The sequence below is a fragment of the Ascidiella aspersa genome, chromosome 5 (genome assembly GCF_963924565.1).
Source record: "Ascidiella aspersa chromosome 5, kaAscAspe10.2, whole genome shotgun sequence".
NCBI classification, from domain to species: domain Eukaryota; kingdom Metazoa; phylum Chordata; class Ascidiacea; order Phlebobranchia; family Ascidiidae; genus Ascidiella; species Ascidiella aspersa.
The window spans coordinates 22080082-22104903 of record NC_139451.1 but is presented as its reverse complement, the minus strand read 5'-3'; the positions used below and the strand labels follow the sequence as shown (position 1 = coordinate 22104903).

The following is a 24822-nucleotide window of genomic DNA, read 5'->3' as shown; positions in this document are numbered from 1 at the left end:
AAGCGGGGATATGCCATCGGGATAAGCAACTTTAGAAGTCGCACTGGCCAACCCAAGTCTATATTATATAGTTAGAAGAGTATTTGTTCGTTTAGATACGAACAATCGGCCTGCCAACATGGCTGTTGGCCGATAGTCTCCGTTCGGAGTTTGTTGAGACGCAGCTCGAAAGCTTGGGAGTAAGTTGGGTTGTCATGTTACTGTCGCGAGTCACGTGGACCGGCGTCAGTCGTCAGATTTGTGAGCCTCGATAGAATGCGATATCTCAGTGTTGTAATGACCTAACTCAATGACTTGAATTAAGTGCACTTAAGTCACAGATGACTTGAGTAGTTTGGGTAAAATGACTTGAGTCGAAATAAGTCTTTTTTGACAAATGTCTTGACTTCACTTCAGTCTTTCGAACAAATAATTTGAGTTGAAATCAAGTGTTTTCATTAAGTAGTTTTTTATAAAATTAGAATTTTTATATTAGTTTAAAAAAAACAAATTTGTTTGCTATATGTTGCGATTTTGTTATGTTTTATAAGAGGTATTGCCCATAATCGGACGTAAGGGTTGTTCAGATTTTTAAAATTTTTGAAAAGTTTAGCTAATCAAAGTTTTTCCCATGGTTTAGACCTTAAAAATAGAATTTACAAAAAAAAAATTAAGTTTGGGTCATGACTTCGCCCTCCTCAAAGGCCCCAAAGTTTAGCAGTTAAATCATCAAAATATGGGAATTTCCCTATTGCGAAAATTTGCTAAATTGGCTCTATTGTAACCAAACGATGACAAATAGTGTTGTAAAATGTTATTTGTGCTATATTAATAACAAATGTGCATATACAAAACAATAAAGCATTGCAAATTAGCTAAATAAAAACATTTTTTTTGCGATGATTGATTTTTTAAAGTCTGAAAATTATCACTACGTTCAGTTAACACCCCAATATGGACGAAGATAGGAAAGCGGCATTGGCAAGAAAAACTTTGGATACACCCAAGCCAAGTAAATTTCGCCTGGGGTTGCCAGTGATGCGTTCAAAAGAAACAGGACGCACCAGACAAAAAAAAATTAGTCGGCTAGGAGTCCTGGTTTCTTGTTTCTTTTCTGGGCGTTTATTGCAACTTGCTGAGGCATCAAGTTTGTAACTGGACGCAAGATAAAGACTGCCAAGTTGCGGAAAACTTTGTAAATACCTTCAAGTTGTTAATGATGTTACTGAGAGAATGGTCAAGTTAAACACTGATTACTCAGCAAACATCACTGATGATGCACAGCAGAACGCTAGCCTAGCATATTTTCGCAATAGGGTAATTCCCATATTTTGATGATTTAACTGCTAAACTTTTGGGGCTTTGAGGAGGGCGAAATCATGACCCAAACTTAATTTTTTTTTGTCAATTCTATTTTTAAGGTCCAAAACATGGAAAAAACTTCGATTAGCTAAACTTTTCAAAAATTTTCAAAATCTGAACAACCCTATCGGACGTGTTATTAGTCAATTTAAATACTAATTATTTAGCGTTTAATTTTTATGCAAGGAGTTGAGCTAGAAATGACTTGCTCTGATACGACTTGGCTTGTTATTTATTCAAAAATATTTGACTTGGACGTATTTTACAAATGATTTTACTGGGCTAAATTACGTCATTTCAAAATGACGTGCTTACAACACTGCGATTTCTGTCAGGGCAAACACGTAGCGTCACGTTATGCAACGTTAAGACGGATGACAAAGGTTAAGCTATTTTAAACCATAGCTTTGTTATTGTGTAGTACAGCCAATGGCTTTTAATACCAAGCCAGACAGCTGTATAATATCTTATTTAACGCATGTTGAATTCTCACCATAATAATTTATTTTGGTATTCTGGGTTATAACTTGGGACATTAACAGTAGAATATCGTACAAGAATTCGATCTATATATTTAGATTATATCGGTAATTGGACCGCTATATTTTCTTCTAAAGAGAGACGGTTTACCGTTAAGATTGGCTCCGTAATTTAACGGTACGCCATTAATACGTTTGGATAAGCGTCTGGTACAATGGCAAAACATTGATTGTACCTTCTCCACAATCGGTCAATCAGTAAGGAGTGTGCGTTTTTTTCGAATAGTCGTTTGCGATATCTTTCGAAAGAGCATTATAACATGTCAACCAAATGTTACTGGGCGAGTATACCTGGCGTCCTGGCGTGTAATGCCAGGTACCACAGGTTTTCGTTCAGGACAGCATTTAGCCAATAGGCCTGACAGTCAGGCAATAGTAACCCATTACTTGGAAAAGTAGGGTGTTTTTTTGCAGCGATTAACTGCTTATTAAATCATATTTATAAGTGATTTAATAATTTGATGGTACGCCATTAATACGTTTGGATAAGCGTTTGGTACAATGGCAAAACATTGATTGTACCTTCTCCACAATCGGTCAATCAGTAAGGAGTGGGCGTTTTTTTCGAATAGTCGTTTGCGATATCTTTCGAAAGAGCATTATAACATGTCAACCAAATATTACTGGGCGAGTATACCTGGCGTCCTGGCGTATAATGCCAGGTACCACAGGTTTTCGTTCAGGACAACATTTAGCCAATAGGCCTGACAGTCAGGCAATAGTAACCCATTACTTGGAAAAGTAGGGTGTTTTTTTGCAGCGATTAACTGCTTATTAAATCATATTTATAAGTGATTTAATAATTTGATGGTACGCCATTAATACGTTTGGATAAGCGTTTGGTACAATGGCAAAACATTGATTGTACCTTCTCCACAATCGGTCAATCAGTAAGGAGAGGGCGTTTTTTTCGAATAGTCGTTTGCGATATCTTTCGAAAGAGCATTATAACATGTCAACCAAATGTTACTGGGCGAGTATATCTGGCGTCCTGGCGTATAATGCCAGGTACCACAGGTTTTCGTTCAGGACAACATTTAGCCAATAGGCCTGACAGTCAGGCAATAGTAACCCATTACTTGGAAAAGTAGGGTGTTTTTTTGCAGCGATTAACTGCTTATTAAATCATATTTATAAGTGATTTAATAATTTGATGGTTTCTTACAGTTTGTTTAGGCACTGTAAACTTTAATTTTTCCAAATTAACGCGGTTATCAATACGTAAAATACGCATGACAACACCAATAGGCTAATTTGTATTTCTTTCGTGGGAAAAAGTCAAACATTAAGTGTTAACTTAAAATACCCTGTTTAACCTTAGCTAGGTCAGGTATTTCGTCTAGCCGTTAGCGTGCAAACTATTTAACGTTACTAATGTTTTCATGGTAGATTGAAGTTTTAAACATTGCCTAGGAAACGTTTGAAACATTCGGTATACCCAACAATAAATTAGGTTTTATCGGGGTTTTTAATGAAGGTTCAGTCAAAGGCAACGAACCACATTCCCACGATAATTTCATGAAAATAGCAACCATGCATCACATGCATTTTACTCATGCATCAGATGCATGTTAATGTAAAAAAATGAACAGGATTCTGAATTTTAAATTATTTTAGTCACCCCTGCGCTTAGCAAAGCACTAGGTGGTGACGAGAACCTAAAGGGATAATCTTTGTAAATGGCTGTATTTATCTTTATAGCCACCTGATTACTCTCTGAAGGGATAAGACGACGGAAAATTTTACAGCAGTGGTTCTCTGGAGCACATGTAATGTTTCTCATTGAGTTTTAGTAATTTCTATAACGTGCATAAGTTACTGTGCGCGTTTTGGATTTGTTTAAAAAATGAATAGGGTCCTCTCAAATTTTAAAGGAAACAGAAGGAGTCTGCCCGGTGAAAACGTTTAAGAACCACTGCTTTACATGATTACATCCAAAGGCAAGAGTAAGAAGAAACCGCGTATAGCACTGGCGTATCTTTTTATCTAGCATTCACAAACCAGCTCCGGTCAATTAACCAGGAGTGCAGCGGTGCGACCAGTAGCGGACACAATCAAGGCAAATGCGTCCGCGGCAGTTGGGACATCGACGAACATACAGGGAGCTGTGCTGGTTGCGCAGACAGTCGACGCAACGAAAGAACAGGCAGAAATGAGGACGCTCGAGACAGTTGCTGCACACCGTTCCGTCGCATCGCAGGCATGTGTCCAGGCGGGAAGGCGGCGTGGCGTGTATCGTCTCCAAGCAGTTGACACACATGTTTGCAGCCGCCGCTCGCGACTGGTTTTGTTGGCTGTGGTGCGCGATCGGTATGGTCACTGGTGCTTGGGGTACCTGGAGAGGTAAAGGTTGCGGTTTAAACTTTAAAGTGCAAAATCTGATCCGATTTATTTGTGTGCGATTTCCAGCCAATGTTTGTCGACCACAAGTTCATTCGAGCCTCGGTCGTTCGTTCGTTAAGGATCCACCAAGTGAGTAAAATGTGGTGTTCGTTCGGGCATCGGTCCTGAATCGAATCCTGGTGAGGTAAAGGTTGCGATCCTTCGGCTGAAACTGTCGTGCTTTTAAAGGCCGCAAAATCCGCTTTTAAGAATTTTTGTCGCGGTAAAGGAATTTTAATCACGGGCCGTATGTGTAAAAGTTGCGATCTAGCTTTACAACCATTGTACGCACAACTTTACACGGCAAACTCGACGAAAATCCGATTTTGGGTCATGGGGAAATGTTGCTGTCCGGCACGGTTTAAGGCAGTAAATAGGGGCGAAAAATTCAAAACGCACGCATCGAAAACACACCATCAGAAGTTTTACGGTTAAGTGTTTGCTTTTTTTGGAACAGTCTTTGCTTTGCGGTGCAAAATGGTGCGACCGAAAACTGTCTATCACATTTATCTGGTAAAATTATATGTACACATAGTGAAAATACACCTTTTTCGCTGATACTGTTTTTTTATCTATCGTAAAGCATAAACATAGTATATGCAATATTTGCAAGCCTCGTGCAACAACAAAGATGCGACTAATATGTAAGCTTCCGCTTCTATATTTACAAAAAATAAAAAATATAAAACGAGATTAACTTACCAGTGCACCTCGTTCACGCACTGGTGCTATCGTTCGTTGAAGTTGAGCTTCCCTGTAAAAAAATAGTTTCATACAGAGCGGTTTTTATTAAAAAAAATAAATAGCTTGAGTGTATCTGGTGACGCCCAAGTCCATATGCGTATGTGTATAAGATATCTCTGTCCGATATATAAATCAATGTTTATGTGTGTCCTAATTTGGTGAAATTCATTGAAAAATAAGTACGATTTGAGAAGAGGTGACACTGTCGGGGAAAAATGATTTCTGCTACTTGTAACTATACCGTACCTGTAAGGGTCAGGATCAAAGACTTGGTGTCTGATTGAGTCGCGGATGTACTCCCTGACGTCATCCAGAAAGTCGTAGATAGAACGTGTCGGAGCTAAACAACAAAATACGTTCTTAAGCAAAGGCTCAACGTTTTTGGCATGGTTGATTACAGCCGCAGCTGTTTCACCGCATGTACAACAGCATTACAGCACAATTAAGCGTTGTCCTGATGGCCGCTTCTCCGTGTTATTTAAAGCTAAAAAAAGTTTTGTTTTCCTAATGACCAGTAGTAGTATAACACCTTTAATTAGAAAAAATGTCATTCATTAAAAATAACTTAGGAACATACACAAGGAAATTTTAATAATAACATAAATGTTAAATATAAACAACATTTTTTTACATTCTGTAATGGGAATATTTAACGTCGAGCATAAAATCGGTTTAAAACCACCGAACAAGAAATTGTTTCAAATAAAATAGAAAAAATAATAAAGGCCATTTTTACATGGAATTTTTTTTATTAAGAACTAAGCTAGGTGTTAAAATATTAAGTAGATGTCGTGGTGGTGCGGATAGTATTAGATTGGGGTAAAACTGTCAACTCGGAGAAGTCGATATTTGATCAGTCTTTTATATTTTTTTAAATCAAATGACAAAATTAACTCACGTTGTTGGGCACAGTCCTGTCCATCGTCGTCAACTATGAAAACAAAAACAAGTGAATGAGCTTTTCAACAACATAAATCAGTAAATAAAGTCTTATTTTATCTGAATTAAACAACAAAACCTGTCATTTCGAGAAACAGAGAAGTGTTTGTACTAGTTTCGAAACTTTTATCAAATAAATTAAAAAACAACCAAAAAAAGTTTACCAAACACATTCGCTTAGATACACAAGGCAGACGCGAACATTGCCGAAACCGAAATCTGTCTTTGATTCGTTTCCTTTGTGACAGCCAAAACCATGCAAGTGGCAAATTTGACCTGAACAGACGAGAAAAACTAGCTGATTTCATTCTTTTAAAAAATGAAATATCCCAGCGTATTCAGAGCTTTTATACATTCACTGTATTGAATTGAGTAACACTCTTAGCTATGAACGATCAAAACAATAAATAAATAAATAAATAAAACAAAGATAAGTGCCCTAATAGAGGATTTTCATGTTAAAATTGAGATAAATATTTGATGTTGCAGTAATGACGGGCCGTTGGGTACTTTACCTATTTTGCGGCTCTTTTTAGGTTCGGGACCCCTGTGATATGTAAAATGTTTACATTGCTGAAATATTTCACAACGAACTTACCGTCGTCGGAGCATTGCTCGGGGTCTAATTCGACGTCATCCGAAGGTTGGCATACAATGGCTTCGTCTGCTTCCGGAATACCAGGCTGGCGATTCAAGCCTTAAAAAAAACGGTTAAAAAGTGAGCGATCCGAAAACGCAAAGCTGTTGTATCAACAACAGGGATTTTCAAACTTTTTAGTTTGCTAGGCCGTTTAAATAAGTACAAATTTTTGCGACCCTTAAGTACCAATTAACATAAATTTTCTCAAAGAAGCTGGAGAGAGAGGTTTGCAGCCTTGCAACTGAAAATAGGAATTATGCAACTGAAATGTTAAGCAAACTAAATAAGTTTTAATAATGGTATTAAAAAACTTTTTTTAAATCAATACCTTCAATTGTTGTATTAAGCCAAACAAGAATGCGAATGAGTGCTTTACAGAAAGTGGTCGAGAGAATTGTAGCCTGAAGGATAAGATCGGCTGCCTATTGACAGAAAAAGATTATAGTTATTTAAATTGAATTTTTTTTCATTTTTTCAAGAACATTGAAGAGTGTTTTTAGGAGTTAAATGGTATCACGTATGGTTAACATGATTAGAATAGTAGAGCGAACATAAACAATTGATAAAAGACATACCAACAAAGGTCCTTGTGGTTGATCACTCAGATCATCAGTTCGCCGTGGATGAGATGAGCTTTACGAAAAAAACAAGAATAAATAAATTTAAGGAGCCGTCTGTGCCTTCAAGGTTGTTTATTTCACAAATTATTATACTTCAATATGACAAACCGATAACAGACAGACACTAAGTTGTACTACACTTTATAGCATGCACAATTTTACGAAAATGTAAAAGTACAACAATGATTTCTCAAACCAATTTACCCAATTCCCAGAAGAACAGGCTTTAAGCAAAGGAGGAAATGTGAGACATTGCAATTTAAAATAAAATCACTAGCAAGAAAATATTTGGTTTACCAAATTTTGGCTTACCTGTTAGTTTCTCCAGTGGTTGTTCCTTCAAGCATCTGAAAGAGTACAAAAAAGTATACAAAAAACAATAAATTAAACTTGACATATGAAAATGAATTAGGAAGATTATGGTTAAAAGGTCCAGTTACAAGCCCCTGATTATAATATAAAGGAATATCAGGTCCAGCTTTGACACCAAACAAAAAGCAAAATTCAGAAAGAATATTATAAGCAGTGTTGTAATAAAGAGTAAATTTCAAATCACTTGCAGTCAAGTCCAAGTCATCAGTTGCCCAAGACAAGTCATTATTGTGCAAATATGCAAGTCATTCCCAAGTCAAATTACTGATATAAAATTAATAATTAAACGTTGAACCTTAAAAAATGTGGTGAATGCTTCTGAACAATAATTCAATGTAGAAACAACATGCGGCAATCTAATCGTTTTAAATGCAGAACTCAAGATAAATAGCGAAATTAAATATAAAAGTTCTAAATGTAAACACTTAATTTAAACCAAAGTCGTTTGACTCAATTATTTAAGTCCAAGGCATGTTTTTTGTCCGATAGAATTAAGTCAAGTCAAGTCATTTTACCGAAACAACTTAAAGTCAAGTCAAGTTATTTAAAAGCAATGACTTAGGTGAACTGAAGTCAATACAACACTGTATAATGTATAACTGTATTAAAAAACACAATGCACTGTTAGTTGATGAGTACAGTTAAAATGTTCAAGTAAAAAAGAACTAAAATATATGGCAAAGGTACATACTGAAGTTGTGGCAGGATTCAGATTTTCCTCATCAGCTTTTGTACTAGCAGGTCTATAAATATATAAATATATATATATATATATTTATACAATATAACCAGCCCTTTCATTATTTTTATTTTAAGTGTTTAAAATATGCCAAATTAGTTAGCCAGTAGAAGGAATCAAACAATTATTGTTTAAATAACCTTAAAAAAAGTACTTTATTATAATATTGAAATCTCACCGGGGGACAGGTGGGAAGGATGGAAGTTTATCAGGCAACACTTCTGAAAAAAAAATCAACTATTTTTTAAATGCATCTAAACTAAAATGCACCATATACCCATAGTACTACAAAAAAACTATCAGTGGATATCAAGGATGGAAGTGTAATTAATTCATTAGCACTGAAAAGACTAATGTTGTTAACAATGCGCAACTTTTGTATTTTAAAGGACAGATGAACCAAAATTACATGCAAAAAAGTCTATTTAATATGAAAAGGTAAACACTTAAACACAGAAAATAAATCCATTTGTGACTTCCGGGGCAATAACAAAATTTAGTTAAAGGCTACCTTTCGATTTCTTTGCATAAAAAAATAAGTTAAAACCAGTTTAAAACCTTTTACTGTTGGTGGTTGACCAGAATGTGAAGTGCCTGGCTCACTTCCATCAAATCCATGCTTAACGCTAAAGATTAAGAAAAGGTGATTACTATTTAGTTTTTCATTTTAAAATAGGAGAAAAAAAGAATGTTAAAAATTAAGATGCAAACAAAACATTGTTAAAATGAACTAGAGTACACTGATAAGTTTTAAAAAAACAGGGAACCTAATTTCGAAGCACTGACCTAAAACTAGTACATGCAGTTAACCCAATAACCTAAAACTATTTTTTACGCAATTTACACAGAAATTAATTTGAATAGAATACGTCTTTCAAAACCTTTGTGGACATGTTGCCTAAACTAAGGTTTGCAAAAAAAGATTAAAATGTTTTGGAAAAAACTATATAATTGCATTAAAACTTTTACCACACAAATACATAGTGCAACATCTACTATATATATTCATGCTGCTAGATGTGAACTATAACAAAACAAAACTAATTTGCATACTTTTTTGTCGATTTGTTTAAATCCTGCAAATAATGTATTGGGCAAAAATAAAAATAATACAATATTGTGAATGAGTTCATGATTTTTAAAAGCAAAGTAGAAAAACAAAAACAAATTAATACCTGTGTGTGTCTGCATTGCCTTTTGCTGTTTGAGAAGAATCCTACAAAGGATTACAAGAATTTAAATAGAATTTTGCCAAATAATTTTTCTTTAGTTGGTATATAAATACAAAACCAACTACTTAATAATTATTTATAATTTAGCCATATGTTCAATCCAACGATTCTTGTCCCTAAAAAAGGTTGGAACAAAAGGGTGTTTAAGAATCATACACTTCATTTTACTGATATGCTACCACAAGTTAACCCCTGTATTTAACCTCAAATTGCATTTTAGATGAGACATAACTTGATGCAAGTTTAAACACAGACTGCCTGTAAGAATATATGAAGCCATTTGTTTGGAATGTGTGAAATATATGCTACTTTGACAACATGCATTGTGATATATTGCATATTAAATCAGCAATCTGTTTCAATATATACAAAAGTGTTAATCCATTAACAGTTATATGTAAGCGTTTATAAACCAATAAGGATTGACTAACCAACGTATAAAAAAAAGGGGAAATCTTAGCTTATGTCGCATAACATGCTGCAACATTAAAGGTGAATAATTTGAAGTATTTTTTTTGCCAGTCAACCACAATATGTTGATGGATATTTGAGATTCTTTCAAACAGTGCTTAATTTCCAAACCAAACCTAGACATTGCAGTGGACAACCTTGAACTTTATGTTTCTAGCAAGCTAAGGATTGGTTTAAATAGCCATTGTGTAATTAAATGGTACAAATTTCTTATTTTGTTTTAAATTGGTTGTGCAGCTATCAGTGTAGGCCTACCAGATTGTTAGAAAAACATTCTATTTGACATGTGTTTGGAAAACCATATTCGTGTGAGACAAACAAGGACTAAGAAGAGACCACAAAGAAAAAGCCAGGATTTGACCTGAAGTAACCTATACCTAGTCAACCTCTGAGGATGACGCACAATCCCAGACAGAGTAGTATTTCAAAACTAGACGAACTGTCTGCATTCCAACAACATTGCGAAAGACACAGCTTAGCATTGCAGGCAACGTCTAATGTGAACTAATTTGGGTAAAATAAATAACGACTTTATTTGATATGAATGTGCTACTATTGGGCCATAATAATACCTAGGTCAATACTGAGGATCATTAAGATGCAGTTTGTAAAAATCGTACTTAAGAAAAACGTTTGCAAATGTTAACGCCTTCCACTGTCCATCACTGTGAATAATAAATTAAAGTTTAAAGCTTTACTCTAGCCTGGCCGACATCGCGAACGCAAATGTATTGTTTTCCGAAGGGTTAACAACGCTCTAAAATTTATAATTAGCCTTGATCCGCTATTATAGCAGGGAGGCAACGGCTGGTTAAAACTAAACTAGAGTCAAAACAGCATCGCTGATAGTGCGAGAAATCTGTCTGGCCTTGTAAAACGTCGCCAGTGGAATAGCTGGTTTCGCTGTTGCAATATGTATATATACCCGACAAAGGTTAACGTTTTGACAGCTGGGACAAATACTCCATTTAAAAAGGATCACGTCACACTTTTTAGACTAGAAACGTCTCCAACGCAAAATGAGCGTCGGTGGGGAAAAACAGCAAAAGAAGTCTGCCAAAATGTAATTTTTAACAATTAACACCAGCAAGCATAAGCGACACATTAAACCTAAAAAGGTATTCACAATTCAAAAACGAAAATCGGTATTGGCAACTTCAAAATGGAAGTAATGGCCGATAGCTTTTGAGAGGCAAACAATGCTAATTCCGTCAGACATAAAATCGATCGCATCGTCTTGACGCAACGTAAACTGTATCAATGGCGGATTATTACAGTATTACAGTCAGCCTAACGCCTAACGGACCAGTGGGAGTGGGGGTCTTCGGGTCGACGTACAAGACCACATGCGTGACCTGACTGTGGTGCGATCGCCCAATGACCTGGAGTTACCTTTTTTATAAGCAAAGCACGCGGCCGGTTTTCGCGCTCTTTTCGCAATGGAGTCATTTACTGGAAACGTTTTTAAAACTGTGTCTGTGGTACCTGTGAGGTCACATATCCAAATAAACACCTAACCAACGACAACGTACAGCCGTTCGCGTTTTGGACAAACGGCGTTCAACCCACGGAGGTTTCAAACAGGCAAGGATAAAATAATTAGACAATGTTATGCGTTCGAAATATAAAGTTTACGTACATAACACATTCAAGATAAAACATCAAGGCATTCTCCTATATAGCGGTGGTCGGCAAAATGTGGGGCTTTTGGCTAACGATGTTCAAAGTAGAATATCGGATCCTTAGATTCGAATCCAAATTGGATTCGTATCGTATTCAACCTATTCTGCCATTTATTTCGGGTAATCGGAGCCGATATAATTTATTCGTTTCGATGCTCGCGTCTAATTGTATAAACACGAGTGACAGTTTAGACGTGACCTGGGAAAACGGCCCGCCAAGTAATAAAATCCGGCCCGCGTCACATTTTCAATATTTCAAACAATATTTCATTATAATAATTACGCCATTTTTTTTAAACCCATGTATTGTGTTCTAAAAATAATATTCTTTTTCAGAATATTTTATTGAATACATTACTTTTGTAAAGCGTCTTCACCTATTTCTACTCATACCATCTTGTCAAAACAAAGTTATTTAAAAAATCTTTTAAAATGAATCACACGTTGTTTTGTGTGTATTCTAGATCCCGTTTTTACACGGCCTGGCAATATATTTTCTCGTCTTGCGATATGCCATGTGCAGAGTGCACAATTTACTAAAAATGCGCTATGGGGTTACTTACGGCCAATATTCAACAAGGTTATGCATCGTGTAATTGTTAGGCACTGTTTACACATTACTGGCAATAGTAACTTTGTATTCTTTGCAGCTCATTTAATTATTTTACTGTATCACGTTGGTAGTTAAAAGAACAGACACACGACTTCATGTCTTTTTTTATATGCATTACAGTGTACACAACTGTTTTTTAGAATGGTTATCATTTAAAAAAGTATTTTTTATTGCAATATACACATTTCAACACCCCCCTCCCCCCTCTAAACAAAATATAAATTAAATGATTAATAAAAATGTACTAGGATTCGATATTTGCGATTTTGACTTTAAGCAGGTAAAATAAGGTGGAACTTTAGCCTTCAAGTTGTCTCTGTAAATGACTTCTGACATGAACAAAGTCAGACAACGCACAAAAAAAGTATTTGTTTACAAATACGGAGTGTGTCTGGCGTTTTACAACTGTCTCATAATCATTAAAATAAACCAATGTAAAATATTATAAAAAACGCCGAAATTAATTTCTCGTACCCACGAATTACTTCACACACACGAAAAATCAGTCGCACAGTTTAGTCCTGACCATAAATGATGGTGTTTGTGTTGTATGGGTGGTGGATCCACGATTCAATGGCTCACTTGCAACCCGTAAACACAACAACTTTTACATAAACTATTTCCAGTGGCGTTACATAAACTGTTTCCAAGTGGCGGACTACAATCAGAGCCAGACTGACGGCTAATTGGGTTTGTTTGCTAAGCACGAAGATCAGCGGCGTATTCAACAGCTTATGCGACTTTCCGGTCGTCGTGAAGCACCTCATGCGTGACCGTACCGTCATGCGATCGCCTGTAACCTGAAGTAGCCTTTTTACACACGGCCATTCTCATACTAATAAATACTTATGTTCAACTTGAGTGCGACATCCGGTCAGGGACAGGCCGTAAAAGCAGTGACCAAGATATGACGCAACAGTGTTACGATAGGAAACATTCTACAGCAATTGATTCCCATCAAACTTATTTTTCTTTGCTAATCGTTTCACAGTTTTTTCTTTTTTTTTTTTACATAAACAAGACATATTAAACGTTTCGTTTTCAGACAACAATGTCAGTCGCATATGAGTAAGAGTGTAGGGCATCAAAGCAAAAACATAGCTTCAAAAAAACACCTGTATATCAAAAATGTATTTCTCAAAACAAAAGCTCTTCCTTTAGGCCAGTAGTTCCAAAACTTTTTTGGCTCGCGGCACACTAAAAAAATCTTAACTGTTTTGCGGCACACTTTTAACCAAATAACAATAGAGTAATTTTACAATCGCCCTTAACAGACGACAATCTATACAATTGTTTAAAAATTATTAATTTGTTATGAGTAGGACGTATTTAAGTCTAAAATGCCTGCGCGTATGCCTGGGTAATACAAATAACATATATTCCAAAATAACAAAAAGTTTCGCGGCACACATTTTGGGAATCACTGCATAAATGTTGCGCGATGTTCACATACCACCGGGGAACTGGTTCAATGTGAAGTTTCTCGACTCGCTCCCATCTGAGCCCGTAGCTAATTTGGTAGAGCGGAGACGAACACCACTGCAAGCTAGTTATTTTAGGCTGCCCTGCTTGTATATATTGATCGACAGATTCGGTTGGTCTGATACGATGGCTTTCAGTGTACCATAGGGGTGTTCTTAGGTTCTGTTACCACTTCGTTCAACCTATTCCTCGGCGAAACTTCGGCAGTAGCACTTGTCGTACGTGACCACACCCGGTCTAGACTAAGCAAAAGACAGCAGCCCGTCGCTCATTAATGTAGAAAATTAGCAGGCACTGGCGGCAAGTTGGCAAAACAAATATAATGGCGCGTGAGGTGAAACCTAATCGGCCGTGGGAAGCTGTATTGTGAGCGGATTTAGGGTCGGCCTTTCGGTGGCATGCCATGATGTGTATTTGCTTGATAAACGTTTGACTCTGCTCACACAAACTGTGAGCCACGGCCAAAATGTGGACCTTGTAGGAATTTTTAGCAGCTGAGGTATTATTATATTAGTATATAATGTAGTGGTGGCTCGCTTTTTTTATACCGTATATTCATTGTACCGTATTTTAGAAGTTAGTTTTTGTTGCATTACAGGGCCAACGGAACATGCCTCCCTAAACTGTAGTTTTAGCGATGTTTAACTATGTAAAATAAAAAACAAAGCTATTCTACCCAAATGTTAAATTAAAAAAACAATGCCGTCATTTGGAGCAATATTAGAATCTCTTTTATGTGCCTCGCGCGTCAATTTAATTGTTAAAACGGATAAATGCAACTTGTTTCGGATTCGCGCGATTAGGTGACATTTATGCTGCATATTTGAGCAATAAAAGATAAATTTTTAAGATGAATTGTTTGTAACTTTGGAACGTCATTCTAAAAAATGTTCATTCCCAAAAAACAAAAATCCTTCACCCGCTCCTGTTGTCATACTGGTTTTATGTAGTAGGCATTTAATCACTTTTAAATGTGTATTTAGGTAAACCAGAACTATAAGATGCCAAACATAGGGGTGCATGTCATAAACAAAGAACGGATATTACAACGTAAAACACCAAATACAAATTAGAACTAAATGACTGTCGAAAATGAGAAAGTCGTTAAAGTAAATTCGTTTTGATTGACTTGGCAGCGAGACTTAAGTAACAGTGCTTAACTAAACACCAATAAAGATATTAGCGCATGTGACATGGCAAGAGAACAGGTAACTGCCCTAAAGTAGTTTATCACTAGTAAACCACCGTATTTCTTTAAAACTTAACATACTGTAATTTTAACAACATTGAGAGGGGGACGCAGTTTGATTTTACATTGCAAGCGACACTTTTTTTTTATGAAATCAAAGGTGAACAGTATTAGAAATCCAAAATTACGCTTGTTGAATCGTTTACTTCAGGCCAAACAAATAAACAAGGTTTTTTGCGTTGTTACCGGTTATTTATTATTAATAAACTTTTTGATGTTCTTTTTTGGTGGATAAGGGTTTTCATGTTCGGCAGAAACGCCTTTTATCGCACACAATAAAAGTAATTGGGGATAGCTTTTTAGGCGCACCGGAGCCGCACAACACAAGAGGATTAATCGCAGTTTGAGCCCGAGCAACAAGTATATTGTGTCACTCGTTAAAATGTAGAGATCCTTTGGAGCGCAGACATGTCAAATCACACAAGGTCTCACGTTCAACTTGGGCCATTACCGATATCGATTTGCTATATTGAATATAAGTAAAGCTGGTTATAATATGAGTAAATGGCTCATTGTACTTGCTGGTTGAAAACTGTGCTGGTGGGTTACTGTTCAAGATAAAATCTCTAAAAATTACAAAATTTGAATGAAACCGAAATGTTGTTTGGTTAACTTTTCAAATATGATAAAGCAAACGTTAATACGACAAAAAAGAACAAAGACTAATATTAGCTCATTAGTGAAGTGCCAATAAATATGTCACTTTACACATAACAAGTTAATAGCTTGTACTTGCAGCCCGCAAACAGAAACCGCCTCGAAATTCGCGCCACACCAACTCCGCTAATAGCCGATTAAAGTTCAAGACAGGCTTGAGCCTTATCGGATCTGTTCGCTTACGGAGAACTCTGGTAAAGTCAACAGCTTATCGGACTAGAGGTAGTCGTTAAGCACCCCTCATGCGTGAAATAAAAATAAAAAAGCAACTTGGTATTATGGTAGAAAACTTTGGGAAGCTTCCAAGATTAAAAAAAATCTAAATACGCAACCCATTAAAATATGACCTACGCAAATAGGAAAAACAAGGCTGTCGTCGCGAATGCTAAATGAACATCAGAAAGTAGTCTACCTCATTGCCAGCATGATAGGGCCACGTCACCTGCCAATTAGTGAATTTCTTGGAATCACATAAGAATAAAAAGCTTCCACACAAGAATAATTTTGGTATTTTACAAATCCTACCATGGATAGATAGCAGTGATTTTATAAACATATGGTTTTCCAACCAAACTTTCACAACGTCATGCAATGTACTGACAAGAACATAACGCCAAGCACTAACCAAACGACGGAGATTCATAAGGTGTCAAGAAGCGCAATTAATCCAAAACAGGGCTCTGAAAAAACAGTATAAGCAAGAAACGGAAGAGGCTGACAATTTTAACAAACTCTCACACAATTTGTAAAATCGAATTTCTTTTGGTGCCCTGATTTAGTAAACGGTGAAGCCTGTACGTGACCAAAGCTTTGACCGGTCTAGCGTAGACGGAAGACGTGGCACGTCGCATTATTGCGCATATTTCACAGACACGCGTGTCGAGTCGGCGAAACAAAAGCGCGAACGACAATCGAAATTTGACGAGTCGAATTTCCGACTGGGCCTGTGTGTGTTTAACGAACAATTAATCTACAAGACTGTTAAGCGAGTGCTTTAATGCATAAACCTAAAGCGAAGGTTAATTAGGACGAGCGTTGAACGACAAACAAAACGATCTCTAAAATATGAAAAAAAGTCAAAAAGTCTAAAAACAAACTAGGAATGATTTAAGTCAGCGGCGCAAACAACCTAAGTCGTTCATACTAACCCCTTTTTCATGTACTGCGCGTCATAAACACGGTCCTGAATTTACCGTAGTATCTATCCAATTGTAAGCACAACAGTAATCAAGGACGGCTCGTGTAAAAAAATGCATACGGACAGAGCTGGTAACCAGTTTAAAAGTAAACCGAAATATTCAGCGCAACATGTTTACAGCCAAATGGAACGGGAATTTGCTTGAAGCCCCATAGTCATAAAAAAACGTGGCCGAACTAAAGGGAGTTTTGATGAAATATAAAAAAAAACTAAACTAATCTGTAGTTTTTTGATTTACCACAACGTAAATTGAAGTAGCACAGTTATACAAAAGAGCTATGCATTACAACACTCTTATGATATGAACGTATAGGTTGTGGTGAGTTGTGGTGAGTTGTGGGCTTGTGGCTGAAAATTATTCTTACCGAATAGGGAATCTCCGATTCTAGCGTGCAACCCACACGCGGCCCGTAAAATTAAAAAGGTAATCGTCGTCCAAGCTTGTGTAAAGTCTGGCAATGGGCGCACGACCGTCTGGCTTTGCGACCAGACACACCAGCGTGGTGTATTTCGCGCATTGATCAACCGAAGCCAGGATTGACTGCTTGTGAAAACACACAGCGCCCAATACAAACGCAAATAAGCTGGCTGCTGACCTGCTTACAATACGGCTTCATAAATGTTGGATTCTGATATTTTAAAAATAAAAAGACCCTCTAAAGAGGGTGACCAATAGGTTTGGGAGATTGGAGGGCAATTTGAAAAACAATTGGTTTTCACAACGGTTCCACGTTCCATTTAACTGCATTAACTAAACCTTCAGAATGACGAAACTTATTAAAATGTAAGTAAATAGGCGCCTAAATTCCAAAAATATACATAGGCGAGCCACTTGTTATAAACTCAACAAAGTGTCTGCTACACATAGAAACAGTGGAAAAAAACAACAATTTCCCGAAATGAGGTAATTCGCAAAACGTTAAGCTGATTGTCTTTAAAACACATTTTACGATTGGCCGTCGGTTTTCAAAACACGCAAACCTATACATCAAATAACTATAATCTACTACGTTACTATTACAACATATGAATGCGTAACCGTTGTTTTAATACTTTCGTACAAGGGTGACAATGTGGTGAGTCGCGGCTGAATACTATTCTCACGAAATAAGGAATTTGCGATTCTAGCGTGCAGCCCAGACGTTGCCCGTAAAATTAGAAACCTGACAATGGGCGCACGCGACCGTCTGGGTTAGCGACAAGACACACCAGCTTGGGGTTTTTCACATAATGATCAACCTAAGCCAGGATTGACTGCTTGTGAAAACACGCAGCACCCAATGCAAAGAAGCTTCTTGCTGGCCTGGTTACAATTCGGCTTCATAACGCTTAACGTTGGTTTCTGATATTTTTAAATGAAAAAGCGGGTTGGTCACTACGTTTGTAGATTTAAGGGCAATTTCAAGAAAAATGGGTAAATTTGAAAATCAAATTGGCTAAAGAAAAGAAACGGGAAAATTTTAACAACGGTCGATTTAGCTACCTTAACTAAACCTTCAAAATGAAGAAACTTATTAAAATGTAAGTAGATAGGCGCCTAAATTTCCAAACAAAACACATCATGCAAACCATTTGTTTGAAATGGAATATAAAGCGCCTGATACACAAAGAAACAATTAAAAAAACGTATGCTTCCCAAAATGAAGTAATTTGCAAAAAGATAAGCTTATAGTCTTTAAAACACACTTTACGATTGGCCGTCGGTTTTCAAAACACGCAAACCTAGAGATCAAACAACTGTAATATACAACGTTACTATTACAACAAAAAATCTATAACACATCGTTTCAGTAATGCTTTTCCACAAGGGTGGCGACCATCAGAAAAATAGATGAAATCCGAAAGCAACTTCAAAAGAGTTGAATTATATTTGACAAGTGCGCGAAGATACCTGTTACTGTTACGTCACTAATATCAGAAAACTGACAAAAATATATGGGTTACCATACAAGTGAGACATCAGGTTAGCCAGGGTTGCACAACACACTCGAATTAGGATACGGTTGAAGTTTGGAGTTTTGTTTGTGGAATAACTTATCTTAGTGAACGTAGACATATTCCGCGAACTTGGAATATACGGTCATTGAAGTTTTAGTTTATGACACAAATCATGTCAAGTTTCTGGAAAAGCACTTTTCCGTGGTAGTCCTTTGGATTTTATGCGCCTACAAAACAATATTTCGACGACAAACTACTCGTAAGCCCCACACATTTAAACATCGGCCTCCAACGCCAAAACTATTCGTAAGCCCCATAAATCTAAAAACATAGGCCTCCAACGCCTAAGTACGTGACCACTGCTCTGGTCAAGTCTAGACTAAAGACAGCGAGCGTCACGTCGCCGCAAAGGAAAAAAAACAGGGCGACCGAGCGCCGTACAAAAGGTCTACTACTGAATCGGTCAATAATTGGGGCGTAGAATGTCAAAGTTTGAACGTTCAATATGCTACACTAGACTAAGAGTTCTCAGCATTTCATGGCTTGAGCACTACTCACATAGGGTCTTAATAACTTCTAGGCCATACAAACTAGCAAAGAAGGTCACAAGGAGAAAGTCGTTATTGAGAACAATTAAAATAATATTTAAGCTCTTGGCTCCACTAGCTGACAACCAATGAAATACTATACGCTTACGGACCCCCGCCCCCGCAAAAAATGCTCCGTAGCCTTATAAGGGGATTTCGATGGCCCCGGTTTTTTTAATGTTATTTTCGTAATGCGCAGTGGTACAAGCGTCGAAAAAACCTGACAATGGATAGAGTCGCAAGTGAAGTACGTGACTGTCTGTTTGTCCAGACGCACCGTTTCTCGCCGAAAGATTAACCCCGACCTGTCAACTGATTTTTTTTTTGACCAACGACGCGATACGGGAAGTTAATGGCGCCCAGTTTAATAACTTTGTACAGAAAGGGGCGAGGTTGTCGACAAAAACGACGCACGATTCGGCCTTAATATTAAATTATCCTTGGCCAATTCAATTATTTGGATAACTTTCGGTTAAAGTGGCAAACGGACAGACGACTTTCGCCGGTCTATACGGTCGGTATCTTAACAGAGCATCGATTTTTTAACATTTAGCATGTCGTATTAATGTAAATGCAAAACTGCTGATAAACTTTTCCAAGTTAGGGACAAAAATGCTTGATGAAATGAGAAATTGCTGGGAACCACGCCACAGCAGTAAGCTTTCGCAAGTGGACAATAAACAACGTTGCGGCGCTTAGCACAGGTGTTCAACTTTTCGACTAGTCAGGAAAAGTAATTAATTAAACATTTTGCGCAACTGTGTCCGTCATGATCAATGAGTACATTTAAAACCAGCGGTCGGCAACATTTTTCTCATCGCGGGTTAAAGCGAAGCTCAAAGAGAGGTCTCGGCGGAATGAAACAATTTTTTACTAGCAACTTTTGGGTCAAAATGTCATCTTTAAGCAATTAATTACAACAAGTTTTATTTAGGCGTGTATCTAGGAGTTTTTGCAATATCAAGTAGTCTAAATGTTCACACGGCGTTATCACAATTATAAGTACAAAAAAAAAATACTTTATGAAAAGGCGATAAGTTAAATCATTAGGCCTAATCTAATTTATGATAAACAATCAGAAATACCAGGTTGGCGAATCTTTCATTACAATTTGTTAACAGTTACGGGTATGCACGCGCCTTTTGACTATAAAAAATAAATAAACACGCAAACATACTATAAGACGCATAAAAAAATTGGATTAAGCGAAAATTTGTTTGGCATACTTGGAGTGAAACACACCGATCAGGCACAGTAGGCTAATTGTATTATGACGACGGGTTTTGACGTAATTTTGTGACACCTTGTGTGACAATTCTTGTGGACTCACACTGTGTCGACTGTTAAGTTTGTAGCAAAAACAAAGCTGGACGTAAGAGTATTGTAGAGGGCATAACTCGTGCTCCACAGTATACCTTGTCGGTATTCAAGGGACGAAATAGCTTGTTACATTAGAAAATTTTAGCAGGCAACACTAATACTTATTTGCGGCCCGAGAGTTAGATTATAAGTGATTTGCTATCAGTATTAGAACAAGCGTCGATGTGCTTTATAGGCAGATACTTCAAAGCACATCCATGATCCAATAGGTTTCAGTGTTGAGAAAAGTCGACGATACAAAGCATTGAGTGCGACAGACGGCCGCACAGGAGCGCTTGTTTAAAACTGGTTAACTGGTATGCTACCTATTAAGCCAAAACACAGACCAACGATTCTATGTGGGGGAATTTATTGTGATTGTATTTATAGGCAGTGACTCTTACTTCTTAACAAAGCTTTCCAATACGACAATATTACAAAATATATATTCAACTGCCTACAGGACTTTTCTTTCAAATCGCCGCCAAATAGTGCAACAAATAAAATATTTAAATTACCGAAAACCGCAAATTACATTTAGACATGCTATAATCTTCAAACTATCTGCCTCATATTTCTTACTGTAGTATGACCTAACTGCGTATCACAATATTCTTTTAAACTAATATATCAACAGGTTGTTACACAGTTTTATTTTTATTTACCTAATCAGTAACTAAAGCTTACATTTAACTTAATAATGTAGAGAAACAAGTCCCAAATGGGTACTTAAATGTGCCGAATGGAAAAAAGTTGATGGTGAAGTTGGCTGATATACAAGACCCCACATATGGCAAGCAATCTTCTTAGTTCGCAGGTTTGTTGATAAATTAGGATGTTATATCGTTTTTTCAAATTTTTCAACAGTAAGCTGTGTTGATGCTAATCCATTACAATACTGATATAGACATTTCAACCATGGGCAATGAAATCTAATACAGCATAATTTTACAAACCTTAATTCCAGAACAAGTAATTTGACAACAAAAAGTACCCACACTTTTTACCAATAAAACAAATCTTTAAAATCAACGCCTTGCACATTTCAATTTCAAAAGATGTGCCAGTAGTAATGATGTTTGGATCAGAAAACCTCAGAAATAATATCAAATATCCCAACAAACTAACAATTGCAAATGTGCTTGTATTAAGCTACCAACAGACAAATTACATTAGTCTACCCAATTAGCCTTTGCAAAGAGATAGTATGTTACCTGATTTAAAATTATTAAAATTTAACATTGTTAATTTAAAATACTTGTTAGTGTTAGTTACCTTAACTGACGAGCTGCTATCCATAGTGGCTTTCCTAAGGCTTTCCTTATCACTGTATTAAAATAAAATTTACAATAAATAAATGTGTTACCATTTTTTGTTTGCTGTTTTTAGAGAATGTAATTCAAATAAAGAGGTAAGAATAGAAAGTAAAACCATTTAGAATACTAAAAAAATGATTAGTAATACTATTTAGTTAAAAACAGTTTGACACTTCTCAGGTCTATGAAATTAAATTAACCTGTGTATTAATTCAGTAGTGGATCTGCCTTTTCTTTCTTCTGTTGGCATCTAAAATTAAAATGAAGGCTGCTAAACATTATATTGGTTTAAAATTTTAACCACAACAGCTAAACAGAAACTGATAGCAAACTTTCAAAAAATAAATGTTAGTGTTGTAAAACAGATTTACTTTAAGACAGGAAGTTTCAACTATTAGCAAATAACGTTTAAGAGTAAATCAGCTACATGGTAATGTTTGAACAAATAAAATTACAACAATTACAATTTTTGAACAAATAAAATTACAACAATTAAAAAATTAAAATTCTGTATGTAGTGATCTGCAAACAAATTTACAAGTGACATACTAAACAAGTTATAAACATTTCATTGCACGTTTATAGAGGGTAAATCGAAAAAACATTTAAAGTTGGCCAAACAGATGAATATGAATAAAATTTATCCAAGCTTACGCACCCCAATTTATTATTAGAAGTGGAATATTGGCCAATATTAGAGGTAAACTGATATTGGTCACTGAGTAATTAAACCATTTATTTCCTTTTTAGTAAATATAGTAAAGAGATTTACCTGGTCCGGCTCAGACTGCTGTGCATCACCTGTCTGGCTCCCTAGTACCACAGTTCTTGGCTCCAACTCATTTATAGTCGATGATCTAAATTTAACACAAGTCAATTAAAAACATCAGGCAAAATCTTACAAGAAAAATAACTGTGTTTGATGGTAACTACAGGCTAATAATTTATATTTATAACAGGAATACATTAAAGGAAAAAAACACAACAGACCATATTCTAAAATCTAAACTACGAGGCGAGAAAAACACGATAAAAACCTGATAACCGGACTGTGCGAAAAAAACAAGCTGCAGCTTTCTGATGCCTGCCACTGCATAAAAAATAATACAAAGGTGCAAAAAAGTGTTTTGCTTATTGTTCAGCCCTGAAGAAGATTGCCTGAATAATAAGTAGTTGAAACGTTGGTACTTTAATAACATTTTGCTGGAAGAACTGTTTTACAATTGAAACAATGCCTGGCAGCAACAGTATATTTATAACTCTGTATGATTCTATAAAATTACAACAACATTTATTCACCTTTATTGCCCTAAAACAACAGTTAAACAAATGCAAATGCTTTGGAAATGTAGTGATTGTTTGTTGTATTTGTTACTGAAAAAATGAGTATGACATCTGATCGGCAATTAGTATTTTTTTGTCATCAAATTTTTCTTTTCGTTATTAAAACAGTTAACATTGTGTATTTCTTTTCGCCAAAGTTATCACTTGCTAATAATGTCCTATAATATTACCAAACTAAACAAAATACCCGTATTAAAAACTTCAACACTAAAAGTAAAATAGGTTCTTACTACTCTACCTAAACACTACCCTTAATTTGACAATGCAGTAAATTTTACCCACCTTTTAAAATCATAAGTTAGGCTTTAACAGAATACATAAGTAATGTATAACTTACGTGGACAATGTTTCAGTTTCTATTTCATTTTCTTCTGGTATGGGTGACTGTGGCTGAGACGACATTTTCTTCTTTTTGAATTGTGTGCAATTTTAAATAATTCAAGTGTGTGATGTCAAGCAATTCTATTGTTTCGATTTGCATGGGTTTATTTTAGACCCTATCTGAAATGTTGAACAACACACAGAGTTTGTACATTGGCTTACAAAGCAAGCACCACACTAGTGACTAGTCTGTTGGTAACATGAATATCAGTCCATTGGTTAGCGAGGAAAAAAGGCAAAATAAAGACATGGATCAGTGATTGAAAAATGCAAGTTCTGATACTGCTAGGGACACTAGGTCGTCAAAATATTTTTTGACAAAAGGGGCGGGCTGGCACATTTAAATGTGGTATAGTTTTGTCCAGTGTTGTTGGTAAATTATATTGAATATATTTTTATATACAAAAAATTAAAACAACAATGCCTTCATAATAAAAACAATTTCGTTTTTTTTTTCTGATTTTGCTCTATGTAAAAACATTTTCCTTATATTTTCTTTGCTACTTGTAAAAAATTATGAAGGTGGATATTTATTCCTAGCATTTATGATTGATATGGAAAATCCTAAATGCTGACATACTATGTAAATGAACAAGTATTATCTTACATTTTATGACCATATCTACCTCATGTTAAGGCAAAATAAATCAATGGATCATTAAAGTTGATTGAAACAACATTTTAGATCCCCCAAAACACAGCCTAACACGTATAAAAACAGTTTAAATCCCAAAGGCTCTCTCCTAATATTCAAACACCAAAGTAAGCCTGAAAGACACAATACTAAGACCTGTAGTTATGCTTTGAATGTTAAACCTAATATTTATTGTAAAAAAATTAAGCAATATAATTTACCAAAAAAGAACAAAAGCTTATTCCAAAAGCGAACAAACAAACAAGTTCAACGTGGACAACAAATTATAAACTTGCTAAAAAGTTTCAGGCTGGTAGGGCTTAAATCATAACCAATGGTTTATCAAACTGTTTGCAGTTTTAA

At 36.0% G+C, this 24822-nt stretch overlaps 1 protein-coding gene across 1 annotated transcript; it reads right to left on the bottom strand.

Annotated features, from left to right (window-relative positions):
* Positions 1-1408: 1408 nt before the first annotated feature.
* LOC146145409 (uncharacterized) lies at positions 1409-23932 on the bottom strand. The gene is made up of 16 exons (XM_083389697.1): positions 23782-23932; positions 22873-22957; positions 22301-22350; positions 22060-22111; positions 9492-9532; positions 8875-8942; positions 8495-8537; positions 8269-8320; positions 7518-7552; positions 7161-7218; positions 6914-7007; positions 6544-6642; positions 5905-5937; positions 5253-5346; positions 4965-5016; positions 1409-4215 (listed from the first exon to the last, which is right to left on the bottom strand). The coding sequence occupies exons 1-16, from the start codon at positions 23844-23846 to the stop codon at positions 3895-3897; spliced, it is 1242 nt and encodes a 413-aa protein (XP_083245823.1). The 5' UTR covers positions 23847-23932; the 3' UTR covers positions 1409-3894.
* Between the last annotated feature and the right edge of the window lie 890 nt (positions 23933-24822).